This window comes from Macaca fascicularis, chromosome 5 (assembly GCF_037993035.2).
Source record: "Macaca fascicularis isolate 582-1 chromosome 5, T2T-MFA8v1.1".
Classification (NCBI taxonomy): Eukaryota; Metazoa; Chordata; class Mammalia; order Primates; family Cercopithecidae; genus Macaca; species Macaca fascicularis.
In genome coordinates this window covers 77,384,124-77,400,780 of record NC_088379.1, presented here as the reverse complement: position 1 = coordinate 77,400,780, position 16,657 = coordinate 77,384,124, and the positions used below count along the sequence as shown (strand labels likewise).

Below are 16,657 nucleotides of genomic sequence, written 5' to 3'. Positions count from 1 at the left end.
AATATAGTATCCCTATTTCACAGTCGGGAAAAAAGACTCCCGGAAGCTAAGTAACTTGTTTATTGTCAGGCATCTAGTGAGTCGCAGAGCCAGGAACTGACCCCGGGCATTTTCACCCCACTACCCTTTCAGCTTATTGCCCACTGCTCCCGAACGGAGCGAAAATGACAGGCAGAGGGTTTCACCAAACCCTTTGTAATGGGAGATTCTTGCCTTCTTACCTTTCCTCACGTTTGCTTCTCTGCCAGAATGTCCTCCCCTACTTTCCCCAGAACCCAAGTTCTCCTAATCATCTTTCAAGATCCCTTTCCCTCAACCACCGACAAGCCGTGCCTATTTCTCCTTCAAATGACTCCCTACGGCTTCTAGTTGGTAGTCTTTCATTTACCACCTCATAGTCCTTTTATTTATATCCCACAAATGATCGTCTGGGCCCGCACCGTGGGACCGGGACGCTGCCTCGACCATGGCGGTCTCCTGGAAACACGCTGCTTTGAGCCGAAACTGGTGACCGTTTCCCAACCCCGTCCGGGAGTCCGACGCCTCTTTCTCCAGGCCAACTTCAAGTGAGGTGCATCAACTCTATCCGTGCAAATTTCTTGCCACGAGAGCAGAAGATTACGGTCTCTGATGCTGCCTCAGAGTTGAAGACGCTCCCAACGCTTAGCAATCATCAACTTCCTCCTCCTCTTGGCAGCCTTAGAGATCCTCTTCCGGGGCAGAGGTCGCCCCGCCCCGCCCCTCGTCTCCTCCAAGATGGCGAGTAGCGGCAGTGGGGGGGTGTCAGTGCCTGCGCTGTGGAGTGAAGTGAACCGGTATGGCCAGAACGGCGACTTCACGCGCGCTCTCAAGACCGTCAATAAGAGTAAGTGTCGGGGTGGGCACTGGGGCGGGCCCAGGCCGGCGGGAGGATGCGGCCTGTTTCCGGCGCGCGAGACCACCTCGCGCGGGAGGCACGGGAAGGGGAGACCCCCGAAACCCCCCCCGACCATTCTCCCGCCGGCTCGGGCCCGAACGTCCGGGAGACGCAGGTCTCACCCCTCGGCTTCACCAGGTCAGCCTGGGGTCCCTGGTTGCTTAGAGCCACGTGTACTTCCCTCTTTACCCCCCGCGGGAAGCGAGGGCAGGTTTTAAAGAGACCGCAGCTCTCGGAGCCCATTTCAAACTGTTTTCTTATTTGACTCCCTCTTTGCTGTTTTATTTCACAAATATTCCAAAGTGCCTCCTTTTCTTCTTCATCTTGAGCGCAGTGATCAGGACTGTATTACTGAGGGAGCTTGTTCTCTTTGGCCGCTAAAGGGGGAGGAACCTGCTTGGGACACGTAGTTTAGAAGCTGGTGCTGACCGGGTGGAAGCTGTACGTATTCTACTGGGCGAGAGGAAAGGGCTGGATCTGGATGTCAGGCCTGTCATTCCCACAGATGGGATCTCTTCATGTTAAGTTAGGAATTAAGTGTGTGGAAGCACCAACACTGGATAAATGTCGGAAGAAAAGTTTGGCCTGTTTTTTTTTTTGCCTTGTAAGGGATAGTTTAGGGTTTTACTGCCTTTGTTGTGAGGTTTCATTCATCGTATCCTTTTGTTCTTTACTACATACCTGGAATGTGGCATGGCCATGCTACTTAATGTTCTCGGTGGTGCGCAGTTCTTCTCTAGTGAAGATACAGCCTGTGCATGTTATGTTTGGAAATGTAATTACCAAGGCACGGCTTAGCTGTTCAGAGTAGTATTGACCTAAAAGGCGTGTCAGTAACATAGAAAGCTGTCTAAATAATTTTCAACACTCTAGTACTGGGTTAACGTGAAAAGTAGTGATTGTGCCCACAGTGCACTTTTGGTGATTTCAGACATTGAGGAGAATAGCTACGAATTAGAATTTATCCCTAAATTTGTTTGAATTAACTCTAGCCTTCCAAACAGTACTATGTACTTAGTAGCAGTGTAGTATTTTGCAGGAATTCTTTTAATCAGCAAAGGTTGTCAACTTGTTCACCAGTATGTTTTCTTAATTGGTAGAAATTCTTGTGATTCTTTGAGAATTGGACTTCTGTAGTTGCACAGGAACAAGAGTAACAATGATCCTGGTCATTTTAATACCGAACAGTTGTTAACATTGAAACTTGCCACCTGAGTTCTTCCTTATACTTTGGTCATCTTAGGTGAAAAGGGAAAATTTTAATGATTTTCGGAAACGTTGCCAGCAAGATAAATTGCCTTTGCATTATATTTTATAAAATTTTTCCGAAATATTCTCATTTCGTGTTTTCAGTAACCTTATTAAATAAGTAATGCTTTTCTAATCATTTTGTAGCTCAGAAAACTAAGATTTGGCTGTTAAGCGATATACCCAAGACCTCAAGGCATTTAGTGGCAAGGTTGCACCAAACCTAGGTCATCTGCTTCCAAATTCTACCTGAACAGTTTCCCTGTGAAGTAATGAACTATACAGAATGTAGCATGCATTTCAAGATAAAATATCTGGAGAAATTGCTTCTTTCTTCTTTATTTCACTGCACTTTTTTGGTACATGCATACTGGGCATCTTTATCTCATTGAAAATTTAATAACTCTCCTTATTGTCACTTCTTAAGTTAAAAGTGAAGATTAGTTATTTTCTGGGTTTGTTTTGCTTTGTTGCTGTTTCTTCTAGTTGTTCTGACCAATTATTTCTGCTGCAATAAAATTAGAAATTTAGCTTTCGGAGAGACAGGATGGGAAAATTTAGTAAAAATGTGAAAAGGAATGGATTTAAAAATGACTTTCCTAAAATTGTTCTCTAGTACTACAGATCAACAAAGATGACGTAACTGCCCTGCATTGTAAAGTGGTATGCCTTATCCAGAATGGAAGTTTCAAGGAAGCTTTGAATGTCATCAATACTCACACCAAAGTGTTAGCCAAGTAAGTGATTCAGTTAGTTGCTTGTACAGTTATTAGAAACACTTAGTATAGCTATAATCTCTTCCATGTTTTTTTCCCCAACTATTTGCTAATTTTTTTTTATCTTTCCTTCCTTTTTTTCCCCCTTTTGCTTGTCAATAATGTTTCTGAAACTGGGAGGAATACTAGTAACTTCTGTTTCTTTTAGCCTTAGAGGGTCTATTTTTTGTTTGTTTTAACCATTGTGTTTCCTTTGAACCACTAAGGAGGTGAACCATAGAGAGTTGTGGGGCATAATTATGAGTCCTTGGAGGATGTAGGGAGAATAACTCAGTCAAAGTTTCTTTACTGTTACACCTAGGCTCCAAAAAAAAGTATTGAAATTAAATTTGAAGCATATTAATGGGATACTGGTTTATAAGGTGCAGAACAATATACAATATACTTCCTTTTGCAAGAGGAGGAGGATGTAAAAATTTATATATCCATTTGCCTGTATTTGCAAAACAAACAATATAAAGAGAAACAATGAGTAAATAGTCATTTGTGGGAGGCCGAAAGAGGGCAGATCACAAGGTCAGGGCTTTGAGACCAGACCAGCCAATATGGTGAAACCCCATCTCTACTGAAGATACAAAAAATTAGCTGGGTATGGTGACAAGCATCTGTATTCCCAGCTACTCAGGAGGCTGAGGCAGAAGAATCGCTTGAACCCAGGAGACAGAGGCTGCAGTGAGCTGAGATTGCACCATTGCACTCCAGCGTGGGTAACGAGGAGACTCCGTCTCAAAAAAAAAAAAGTCATTTGTAGGAGGTAATAGGAACGGGTTAGATTTGGGTAGCAGTGGAAATAAAGCCTCTTACTGTACATCTTTTTCTTTTTATATTTGAGCCGTATAAATGTGTTACAGAGATTAAAAATTAATTTTAAACTTTATTAAAAATAAAAGGGAAATGGAGGCAATGCTGCTTTTCTCCTATTAAATATGTTTGTGCTAAAATTCAGTGTCTTGATTTTGGGCTATTTTGTGAGAGACATTTTCAAAAACATTTTGTCAATGAGTCTTGGATAAAAGTATTTATAAATTTTTTTTTTTTTTTGAGACGGAGTCTTGCTCTGTCGCCCAGGCTGGTGGAACCTCCACCTTCCAGGTTCAAGGAGTTCTCCTGCCTCAGCCTCCCAAGTAGCTGTGATTACAGATGTGCACCACCACACCGGGCTAATTTTTGTAATTTTAGTAGAGACAGGGTTTTGCCAATGTTGGCCAGGCTGGTCTTGAACTCCTGACCTCAAGTGATCCGCCCGCTTCGGCCTCCCAAAGTGCTGGGATTACGGGCATGAGCCACTGCACCTGGCCCAAAAATAAATTTTTTTGTTAGGTAAGTAAATAAAGGACATTGGCCTTTGCTTTAATAAATATTTTTCCTCATGGATTATGGTTGAAACATCATCAATGAGGTATCACATTAATGTAGATGAATTTTTAAGTGTGTGTATGTTAGTAGTGTTTACCGGTTGTTTGATTACAGGTACTTCTTTTAAGATTTATAGTTATTTTTTCTTTGCTAATCATTTGTTTCTTAAACAAGTTTAAAGAAGCATTATATGGCTTATTGTTTTGTTAATGAATTTAAGAAACTTCCAAAACAACCCATTTAAAGCAGCCTTCAAATTATCTTTGTATCTAAATTACTTATTTAGCAGATTAATGATTTCCTTCTTAAATGTTTATTTTAATAAGAATATCCATGAAAGAAAGGCTAGGGAAACCGATATATGCTTAATTATATGTTTGATAGACATTTACAAGCTATCTGATATTTAGATAAGTCTCTAACCTTTGTCAGTTTTCTCATCTGTTATCAGGACTAAATCCAGTGCTTAGAGCGATGTTCTATATATTGGGTGCATTGCATTGTTAGATAATAATCAGATACTGGTTTTTTTCCTTCTTCAGTAACTCTCTCTCCTTTGAAAAGGCATATTGCGAGTACAGGCTGAACAGAATTGAGAATGCCTTGAAGACAATAGAAAGTGCTAACCAGCAGACAGACAAACTGAAGGAGCTTTATGGACAAGTGGTAATTACTGCTTTTAAATACATGTTGACAGTGATCCTGAGTGAGCATGACTACCTCTAGCAAGGAGCAGGGTTGAGGAAACCCAGCCCATCCTGATGCTCCACAACACTAGCCACCAAACCAGTCCTTGAGGTTTGAACATAATCCCTCTTCTTGATCTTCATACAAATAGTTGCATATATAACATGCTATGAACAAATGACTTCCTCAGGTAATTAGGAAATCAAAGAAAATAAAAGAACTAATCTATTTAATTTTGACTTTTGAGTTAGAAAGATAAAGCACATTGAGCTTGTATACTTCAACAGGTTTGAAATAGTATTTCACTAATATTGTATTCTAAATTTAAAATAAAGGATATCATGATAGATAAGAATTTAGATTATTCTAGCCCATGAAATCATGAAAATATTTTAAAGTATTTTGAGACATAAAATTAAACCTAATGTAAAATGGGGCTGTTAATGACAAGAGGACAGAAATGTGTATATTATAGTTAATAAAACCCTCTTAAAGTTTTTCTTTTCTTTTTTTTTTTTTAATGGAGTCTCGCTCTGTTGCCCAGGCTGGAGTGCAGTGGCACTATCTTGGCTCACTGTAGCTTCCAACTCTCAGGTTCAAGCGATTCTCCTGCCTCAGACTCCCGAGTAGCTGGGATTACAGGCATGCGCCAACTCACCCAGCTAATTTTTGTATTTTTTAGTAGAGACGGGGTTATGCCATGTTGCCTAGGCTCGTCTCAAACTCGTGGCCTCAAGTGATTTGCCTGCCTTGACCTCCCAAAGTAGTGGGATTACAGGCATAAGCCACCACGCCTGGCCTCCTCTTAAAGACTGTTAAATGTCAATTTAGGGCAAATAATGTTGTATTGAATGTATTGTTCTCAGGAGGTAGTATGGATTTAATAATACAAATGAGTTGAAGAAAGATTTGGACAAATTCATGGATTGTAGGTCTATAAAAAACTTGTAAGGTAAACTGGATAACTTTAGGGTAAATTCTAGCATTTTGAGGTTAAAGACATCAACCTGTGTCATACATAATGGACTAATTGACCTAGAGTGGCAGTTATTATTTTTTCAGCACAACTTGAATGAAATCAGTAGGAATTCTGTTCTGTCTGCTTGAGACTCACTTGTGTGATAGCTGGTTTCTAAGAAAGATAAAATGAAGATTATAGCGAACTCTAGGAAACATTGTCTTTTTCTTAACATTTAATTTTGTTCCTGTTTTAGTAATCATTTTGTGTTGTGGAAAAATATTTTCGTTGTAACTTTAGATCTAGATAACAGGGTTGAATTCTATAAAGGTGTTCTTTCACAACCTATTTAGGCACTTTACTTTTTTTTTTTTTGAGATGGAGTCTGGCTCTGTCGCCCAGGCTGGAGTGCAGTGACCGGATCTCAGCTCACTGCAAGCTCTGCCTCCCGGGTTTGTGCCATTCTCCTGCCTCAGCCTCCCGAGGAGCTGGGACTACAGGCGCCCGCCACCTCGCCCGGCTATTTTTTTGTATTTTTTAGTAGAGACGGGGTTTCACTGTATTAGCCAGGATGGTCTCGATCTCCTGACCTCGTGATCCGCCCGTCTCGGCCTCCCAAAGTGCTGGGATTACAGGCTTGAGCCACCGTGCCCGGCCTTAGGCACTTAACTAACTTCAAGAAGAAAGGTAAAGAAAATGACTTTTCTTGGCCGGGTGTGGTGGCTCACACCTGTAATCCCAGCACTCTGGGAGGCTGAGGCAGTCAAATGACTTGAGGTCGGGAGTTAGAGGCCAGCCTGACCATGGAGAAACCCCATCTCTACTAAAAATAAAAAATTATCCAGGCATGGTGGCGCATGCCTGTAATCCCAGCTACCTCAGGAGGCTGAGGCAGGAGAATCTCTTGAACCCAGGAGGTGGAAGTTGTGGTGAGCCGAGATCACACCATTGCGCTCCAGCGTGGGCAACAAGAGTGAAACTCCGTCTCAAAAAAAAAAAAAAAAAAAGAAAAGAAAAAAAAGAAAGAAAATGACTTTTCTCAACTGAATCCTGCCTACAGATCCACAATATATTGAACATTCATTTTAAAAGTATTTTCAAAAAGTAATTTATTTGGAAGTATGACTAGTACGTGGAACTCATTTAAAAATTATAAAACATAAGCAGTTGATTGTTCCCGTTATGCTGAACTAGGATTCCTACTTAGTGGTTCCAAAAAAGATTTGCATGGTATTAAAGATGTAACACCATATTTGTCTCTAATTTTTTACTTGCTATTTATTATTCAGTTATACCGTTTGGAACGCTATGATGAATGCTTAGCGGTATATAGAGATCTTGTCCGAAACTCTCAAGATGATTATGATGAGGAGAGGAAAACAAACCTTTCAGCAGTTGTTGCAGCTCAAAGCAATTGGGAAAAAGTGGTTCCAGTGAGTATCCTTGTGGTATACCCATACAGTCGTGAAGTATTATTCATGTTTAGTATTTAACTGGTATTTTGTCCCCTGACAGGAGAACTTGGGCCTCCAAGAAGGCACACATGAGCTGTGCTACAACACTGCGTGTGCACTAATAGGCCAAGGCCAGCTGAACCAGGCCATGAAAATCCTGCAAAAGGCTGAAGGTTGGAAGTTTGTTAAACTTACCTGTAAATATAATGTGCATATAACTTTGTAGAGTATCTTCTAAAATTGCACTGGACTTCTGTGAAATTATTAAATGGAAGTTATCGATGCAGTGACAATTTCTCAAAGTTCATGTAGTCTTTCTCTTTTTTTTTTTGGCGGGGGATGCGGACAGAATCTTACTGTGTCACCCAGGCTGGAGTACAGTGGCACGATCTCGGCTCACTGCAACCTCTGTCTCCCAAGTTGAAGCAATTCTGCCTCAGCCTCCTGAGTAGCTGGGATTATAGGTGCGTGCCACCACGCCTGGCTAATTTTTGTATGTTTAGTAGAGAAACGGGGTTTCATCATGTTGGCCAGGCTGACCTCGAACTCCTGGCCTCAAGTGATCCACCCTCCTCGGCCTTTCAAAGTGCTGGGATTACTGGCACTTTCTCTTTTTGACCATATCTCACCTATATTTCTAATCCCTAAGCCAGTCTATTAGTCTGTTTCCAACCATACCAGACCTTACGTTTGAATTTTGAGGAGCAGGTTTTGAACAAGTTACTGTGAATGTTATGTGTAGATTAAGTGAGTTAATGAATGTCAACCATTCGCAATAATACATGGCATGATGGCATATAGTATAAGCATTCAGTAAATATTTTGTTACTATTATTATTGTTGTTTAACAGGTATTCAAGTAATAACATGGTGTGCCTATGTGTATACACACACATACACTACATTTATGTATTGATAGCACCATTCAAGCACTTTTTTTTTTTTTTGAGACAGAGTCTCGCCCTGGTGCCCAGGCTGGAGTGCAATGGCGTGATGTCAGCTCACTGCAACCTCCACCTCCCAGGTTCAAACAATTCTCCTGCCTCAGCCTCCCAAGTAGCTGGGATTACAGGCGTCCGCCACCACAACCAGCTAATTTTTGTATTTTTAGTAGACACGGGGTTTCACCATGTTGGCCAGGCTGGTCTCGAACTCCTGACCTCGTGATCCACCTGCCTCGGCCTCCCAAAGTGCTAGGATTACAGGCGTGAGCCACCACACTTGGCCTCAAGCATGTTTTAACTCCATTTGGTATGTTTCTTTATATAATATTTGCATGCTTTGAAGCTTTTTTGGTGGGGTTGTGGGCAGGGGAGGAACAGAGTCTTGCTCTGTCGCCCAGGCTGGAGTGCAGTGGCAAGAACTTGGCTCACTTCACCCTCTGCCTCTCAGGTTCAAGCAGTTCTCATGCCTCAGCCTCCTAAGTAGCTGAGATCACAGGCGCGTGCCACCATGCCCAACTAATTTCTGTATTTTCCGTAGAGACGGTTTTTGCCATGTTGGCCAGGCTGATCTCAAATTCCTGTTGTCAGGTGATCTGCCTGCCTTGGCCTCCTAAAGTGCTGGGATTACAGCCGTGAGCTACCGTGCCCAGCTGAAGCTTTTAGTTAAGAAAAAAATTAATTGATTAGAGAACTGTGTCTGGTATTAACACATGAAACATTTTGACTTTGCTCGTGCATACATTTTTCCCTGGAAGCTATAAAAGTGATGTAGGTACTGCAGTGATCATTGGGGTGGAAAAAAAGGTGAAACAAAGTCTGTTTTACTATTAAATATTAGGGTTTAAAATGAGAGCAAAATTTTCCTGTTAAATGTTGAAAGTTAAAATAAGAACAAAGGTTAGAGCATCATGTGGAAAATCTGTTTCAGAATTACAATTTTTTGGCTGAGTGCAGTGGCTCATGCCTATAATCCCAGCACTTTTGGGAGGCCAAGGCAGGAGGATTGCTTCAGCCTAGCAGTTCAAGACCAGCCTGAGTAACATAGTAAGCCTTCGTTTTTACAAAAATATATATATATTTAGCTGAGTGTGGTGGTGCACACCTGTATTCCCAGCTACTCGGGTGACTGAGGCAGCAGGGCCTAGGAGGGCCTAAGAGATTGAGGCTCCAGTGAGCTGAGATCATACCACTGTATTTCCAGCCTGGGTGACAGAGTGAGACCCTGTCTCAAAAAAAAAAAAAGAGATAATTATAATTTCCTGACCTCAAGTGACCCACCCACCTCGACCTCCCAAAGTGCTGAGATTACAGGTATGAGCCACTGCACCCAGCAGAATTATAATTTCTTGATCATACCCAATGAAGAACGTTCTCATACATTGTGGGTTTGAGTGTAAGAATAATACAGACTTTTCAGTGAGCAATTTGGTGATGTGTAGCAGATTTTAAAATTTACCACCCTTTGATCCAATAATTTCACTTCTAGAAACTTAAGGAAATGATTAGATAAATTTACACATGTGTCTGTATGAATGTTCATTGAAGGGATATTCATAAGAACAGAAATTTAGAAACAGCATGAAGTTTTGTACTATTAAAGGATTGGCTAAGTTTTACCATAATCACAAAGTAATTACAGTCATTACAACCAATAACATTAAAAAAGATACAGTAATGTAAATCTATGTTTATTGTAACAGAGATATCCACAGGATATTGAATGGGGAAGGGAGGTTTCAAAATAGCATGCACAGTGTCTCACTTTCATTTTAAAATGCAGCTGTGCATTTACATAAAACTAAGCCAGGTATGGTGGCTCACAGCTGTAGTCCCAGCTACTTGGGAGGCGGAAGTGGGAGGATCAATTGAGCCCAGGATTTCAAGGCTGTAGTGAGCTGTGATGAAGCCTCTGCACTCCAGCGTGGGCAACAGAGTGAGACCCCCCAACTTTAAAAACAAACAAAAAAAAATTAAAAACTAAATAACTGAAATGCTAATAGTGTTTATCTCTGGGTGGTAGGATTATTTATTTTTATACTTTTCTATAATTGGTTTTTTGCAATTAATATTTACCACATTTGTATTTTTTGATGCACTTTACAAATATTTTTAGCATAGACACAACAAATGACAGAAAAGTGCCAAAGAGCTAGGAAAGTCAAGGGACTGATAATATATATGTAGTATATTTGATGCTAACGTAAATTTCACAGTTGCTTGTTACTATGATTATCTTGGAATCTTCTGCCTAGAAATTTAAATCTTGCTCTTTGGAATAGTGAAAGAAATGGGATTTACCCAGCAATACTACTTTTAAAACAATTTTTTCTCCTATAGATCTTTGTCGCCGTTCTTTATCAGAAGACACTGTAAGTATTCCATCATTGTTAAACCAAAATTTTACACTTCTGACTATTAACATTACTGAGGCTTCATTGTACTGTTTATTGACTTTCTTTGGAAGATGGTGATTAAGTAGAAATCACACTAGAAACCACCCTTTTGTATCAGTTATTTGATGAAGTCTATTAGAGTGAGAAATCACAATACAAAAAATTTTGGCGTACCTTAAGCACTTGATTATATATTTATATAATGTAAATTTATTCTTCTATTTTAGGATGTAGGACTAAGGTCTTTGAGGATTGGTCTGCTCATAGAAGTTCTCTGTGTATTTCTTATGTAGTGACATAATTCAACACTCCTAATTTACACTTTTGGTTTTTCTTTTTAAGTATAACAATATCTTAAATACAATAGGCAAGCACTTTCATTATAGAGTCCTTAAAGTTTTTTTTTTTTTTTTTAACCAATCTCTTACCACAGCCAATCTTTTTGCCTCACAACTAATTAGACAATAATTTTCTTTAGGAATTTACCTTTACTGTATCCTTCTGAGTATTCAACATGATTTATGTTGAAATATGTCTCTTTTCACATTCAGAGTTAACTCTCTCCTTTTTTTTTTTGAGATGGGATCTTGCTGTTTCACCCAGGCTGGATTGCAGTGGTGTGATCATAGGTCACTGTAACCTCAAACTCCTGGGCTCAAGCAGTCCTCTCACCACAGCCTCCTGAGTAGCACCACCATGCCCAGCTAATTCTTTTCTTCTTTGTAGAGATGGGGGTCTCACTGTGTTGCCCAGGCTTGTCTCAACTCCAGGCCTCAAACGACCCTCCCACCTCAGCCTCCTAAAGCACTGAGATTACAGGCATGAGCCACCATGCCCAGCCCATAGTTTTTCTCTTTAATATTTTTAAGTTTTATCATTTCCTCATCAAACACAACTGCATAATGGGTTTGGAAACAAACATACCTGACTCCTGGTCAGCAGATACTCACCAGGTGAGAGCAGGAGTGTTGGGTCATTAAAGGAGTGTTGTCTCCTAGTCTTGAGTATTCATTGTACAGCCTTTTCAGAAGGAGAGGAGAAATGTGGATTAATCTGGAGCATCAGTTAAGAGAGCTACTACTTTAATTACATAATTTGTTCAATCATAGGATTAAAGTACAGAATTAGTTCCAGCTTTTGAAGTTTTTTGGTACAGTGTTAATTGGAATTTTCTAGTTTTTATAGTAGAGTTATAGTAGAGTAGAGAGAAAAGCATTTTTAAATGTGATTTTTATGAGAAAATTATGTTTTCAGAATTTAGGGGTATCATTATAAAAAGATATACTTGCATGCTGGTTTTTTACTTAGGTTTTTTAATTCTTGGGCTTTAGAGGATGATAATGATCAATAAATGGTATTCCTAAACTTATTACCATGTTCTTCTAGGATCTTTTTGCCTTTTTTTTTTTCTTTAGATACTTCTTAGAAGTTGAAGTCTTTTTGCTATTTTCACTTAAACTTCTCTCTTGCTGGCAATTTCTAAAGAATTGACTCTAAAGGAAAATTTCTGAAATTATGTCTTCTTTAGGATTGTATCTCTTTTGAATTTTTGGGTTATTTGGTAAATATGTAGATCAGTTTGGAAAATTTATATGGGAAAATATTTCTTTCTCTTAGGATGGGACTGAGGAAGACCCACAGGCAGAACTGGCCATCATTCATGGTCAGATGGCCTATATTCTGCAGCTTCAGGGTCGAACAGAGGAGGCTTTGCAACTTTACAATCAAATAATAAAACTAAAGTGAGTTATTAAAAGGAAGTATCTTTTATAGGGATAGGGTTCTTTTTAAAGGTTTGTTTGGTTTTGACTGTTGCTTGTTGTTCACAGACCAACAGATGTGGGATTACTAGCTGTAATTGCAAATAACATCATTACCATTAACAAGGTATGGAATATTCGTGGCTTTCCTTACAGATATATTTTATCCTGAAAGCTCATCACCTTAGTTTTAGTTTTGTTCTAGGAGTTCTTTTTAACATGATGAAAAAAGTCCAGTTGTAGCAAAATCGCAATGGTGGAGAGTATTACTTAACTCTCCTAACGATAATGATGCTGCCAGGTATATTTGAGTAATAAAACTTTTTGTAGTAGATCCTAGAGTTTTTAAGATCCTCCCCTTTTCCCAGTGTATAATAATATAGAGACTCTCCCTTTGTAAAAGATATAAATTATTGGGGCTTTTAAACTTTAAGTATATGCATGTTTTATATGATTTCTTCATCTGTGGAATCTGAATGTGAAAGTGTTCTTTATATAATTTTTTCTTGGGTTTTCTTTTTTTAGGGGGTATAGACAGGTGCTCTTTCTCCTTCCCCACACCCCATCCAATGTAAAATATTACAAATATATATATAAGCACTCTAACTTAGAGTACTGTACTAATGTCTTTAGCCACTTTTTTTTTTTTTGAAACAGAGTCTTGCTCTGTTGCCCAGGCTGGAGTGCAGTGGCACAATCTCGGCTCACTGCAACCTCTGCCTCCCGAATTCACACCATTCTCCTGCCTTAGCCTCCCGAGTAGCTGAGACTACAGGCGCCCCCCCACCAAGCCCGGCTAATTTTTTTTTTTTAGTAGAGACAGGGTTTCACCACCGTGTTAGCCAGGATGTTCTCGATCTCCTAACCTCATGATCTGCCCACCTCAGCCTCCTAAAGTGCTGGGATTACAGGCGTGAGCCATCATGCCCGGCCAGGAACAGTCTTAATGGAAAGTGTTGTATTTTCTTTTCTTTTCTTTTTTTTTTTTTTTAAGACTGTCACCCAGGCTGGAGTGCAGTGGTTCTGATATTACTCACTGTAGCCTCAGGCAATCCTTCCAAGTAGCTGAGACCACAGGCACACACCACCATGCCTAGCTAATTTAAAAAAAAAAAAAAATTGTAGAGACAGAGTCTTGCCATGTTGCCCAGACTGGTCTTTTAACTCCTGGGCTCAAGCAGTCCTCCTGCCTCAGCCTCCCAAATTGCTGGGATTCTAGGGGAAACAGAAGAGAGTATGTATTTGCTGGATAGTTTAAAAAGTAGATTAGATTGAATTATATCAGAGCCTTGGAAATCAAGTTTAAGAAAAGTCTGGCAGTGATGTGCACAATTAATTGAAGTATTAAAATAGTGATGTGAGAGAACCAGCTAGAAAATATGGTTTCTTTAGGATTGATTTATATGAAAGGCAGTTTCTTGCTGCACATTAAAATAGTTTCAAATTGGTTTGGAGCTCAACACTAAGAAAAAGTAGAATTTATTTTAGATTTCTTTACTTCATTTTAGTCTTTAAACTGGTAGAAGACCTGTTTTAAAAAAGCACAGTGGTATCATGTATTTGCAAGTAAATACATTGTTTTACAAAGCTGGAGTATTGTGCACGTAGTAGATACTCAGATGCTCAGTTTGTGCTTCTCAGGATGCAATCAGTGTGACTTCATTTTCTCCCTTTTTTTGGAGATGTATGTGACTTTCGGTAATTCTTAAAAGGTCTTTCTTTGGGAAGATAACACTGTGCCCCTACATGGGAATTTTAGAAATTGAGCTTCTTTATACTTTTGCTTGGTTAAGAAGAAGGGACTTTAGGAAAGGAAAAACAGTAGATATGTTACATGAGTATTTTCTACTAAAAAAAAAATGGGTTCAAAAGTGGTTACAGATGTGTTTCTGAGGTTTCATGATTTGCTTACAGAGTGACTACAGGCATACTTCGTTTTATTGTGCTTTACTTTATTACACTTTGTAAGTTTTTCACATACTTAAGGTTTGTGGCAATCCTGTGTTGAGCATGTCTGTTGGCTCTATTTTTTTTTTTTTTTTTTTTTGAGATGGAGTCTCGCTCTGTTGCCCAGGCTGAAGTGCAGTGGTGGGATCTTGGCGCTCTGCAACCTCCAGGTTCAAGCAATTCGCCTGCCTCAGCCTCCCGAGTAGCTGGGAGTAAAGGCATGTGCCACCACACACAGCTAATTTTTGTATTTTTAGTAGAGACGAGGTTTCACCATGTTGGCCTGGATGGTCTTGATCTCTTGGCCTCAGGTGATCCACACACCTCTGCCTCCCAAAGTGCTGGGATTACAGGCGTGAGCCACTTTGCCTGGCGATGTTGGTATCTTTTTTTTTTAGCAGGATGTGTCCATTTCATATCTCTGTATCAGTATTTTTTAGCATTGAAGTATTTTTAAATAAAGGTATGTACTGGGCCGGGCACGGTGGCTCACGCCTGTAATCCCAGCACTTTGGGAGGCCAAGGTGGGCAGATCACGAGGTCAGGAGATCAAGACCATCCTGGCTAACAGGTGAAACCCCGTCTCTACTAAAAATACAACAAATTAGCCAGGTGTGGTGACGGGCGCCTGTAGTCCCAGCTGCTTGGGAGGCTGAGGCAGGAGAATGGCGTGAACCCAGGAGGCAGAACTGGCAGTGAACTGAGACCACACCACTGCACTCCAACCTGGGTGACAGAGTGAGACTCCGTCTCAAAAAAAAAAAAAAAAAAAAGAAAGAAAGGTATGTACTTGTTTTCAGACATAATGCTGTTGCACACTTAATAGACTACAATGTAGTGTAAACATAACTTTTATATGCACTGGGAAACCAAAAAATTTGTGACTCCTTCTATTGTAATATTTGCCTTATCGCGGTGGTCTGGAACCAAACCCGAAATATCTCCAAGATATGCCTGTATTTTGAAGAGAAGTGAGTTACTTTTTATTTATCATCTAAATTCTAGAGGGCATAGCTTGTAGGAATTGTCAAATTAGGTATTTTTGTAGTCCTAATACACTGCAATTTGTGCTGTCCCTTTTTTCCTTCAGAAAGCTCAAAACAAGCAATTAATAGTGGAAAAATAAAACAAATCTTGTTCTCCATTTCTTTAAAGCAGTGCACTTGTTAAACCTTTTTATACCTAGGAAGCCTCCTTTGAGAAGGCTCTAAAAGAGTGGGCGTAGATTCTGGGATAACTGTGTATACAAGTAGATTTGAACTGCAGAGATTTTGTTTACTTCTGTGAACCAAGATAACTTTATATGCATCTTATTAGCTTAGGCACCCCAGTCAGGTAGATAGATTCAAGCTCTCCTGCTGTATTTATATGAAGTTAATAAAAAAAGGAATAAGTTGAAATCTGAGATTCTGTTAATGGTGGATAAACTTTTTTTGTTAGGACCAAAATGTCTTTGACTCCAAGAAGAAAGTGAAATTAACCAATGCGGAAGGAGTAGAGTTTAAACTGTCCAAGAAACAACTACAAGCTATAGAATTTAACAAAGCTTTACTTGCTATGTACACAAACCAGGTGGGTAATTACCTTTGGTGTCATGGCTAAACCTTTTGTAATATGGTGTATGAGGAGTAATAGGGCTATTAGTCTAATCTGTTTATAGTTTTTGTTTGTATTTTGTCGTCGACTCATAAATATATTTTTTTCCTTCCTCAAAATATTATATATATTATTGGCCGGGCACAATGGCTCACGCCTGTAATCCTAGCACTTTGGGAGGCTAAAGTGGGCGGATTGCTTGAGCTCAAGAGTTCAAGACCAGCCTAAGCAACATGGCGAAACCCTGTCTCTACATGGTGGTGCATGCCTATAGTCCCAGCTACTCTGGAGACTGAGGCACAAGAATTGTTTACAGTGAGCTGAGATTGTGCCATTTCACTCCAGCCTGGGCGACAGAGAGAGACTGTCTCTAATAAAAAGAAAGAATGTTATATGTCATAGATTTTATTTATTAAGCAAGTAATTTGCCCAATTTCTTATAAGGGTGTAGGGTTGACACCTTTTAAGGGGAAGAAAACAGTATTCACACCTTTAAATGAGATAACTTTCTCATTACCTTATTTCTAATCTGAATTAAGATAAAATCATCAAAGATGCTGGCCATGATTATAGATTTAAGACCCATCTTTCATTTTTGCTGTGTATAATCACATCAAGTTAT

At 39.7% G+C, this 16,657-nt stretch overlaps 1 protein-coding gene across 1 annotated transcript in view; it reads left to right on the top strand.

Annotated features, from left to right (window-relative positions):
- The first annotated feature begins 737 nt into the window (after positions 1-737).
- SRP72 (signal recognition particle 72) overlaps positions 738-16,657 on the top strand; it is a 36,086-nt gene continuing 20,166 nt past the window's right edge. The window contains exons 1-9 of the mRNA XM_005555226.4: positions 738-865; positions 2,781-2,901; positions 4,839-4,962; positions 7,231-7,374; positions 7,457-7,568; positions 10,677-10,708; positions 12,350-12,474; positions 12,562-12,619; positions 15,880-16,011. Of these exons, the coding sequence (XP_005555283.1) occupies positions 757-865; positions 2,781-2,901; positions 4,839-4,962; positions 7,231-7,374; positions 7,457-7,568; positions 10,677-10,708; positions 12,350-12,474; positions 12,562-12,619; positions 15,880-16,011 (957 nt within the window). The 5' untranslated portion in view covers positions 738-756. The remainder of the gene's footprint in view (positions 866-2,780; positions 2,902-4,838; positions 4,963-7,230; positions 7,375-7,456; positions 7,569-10,676; positions 10,709-12,349; positions 12,475-12,561; positions 12,620-15,879; positions 16,012-16,657) is intronic.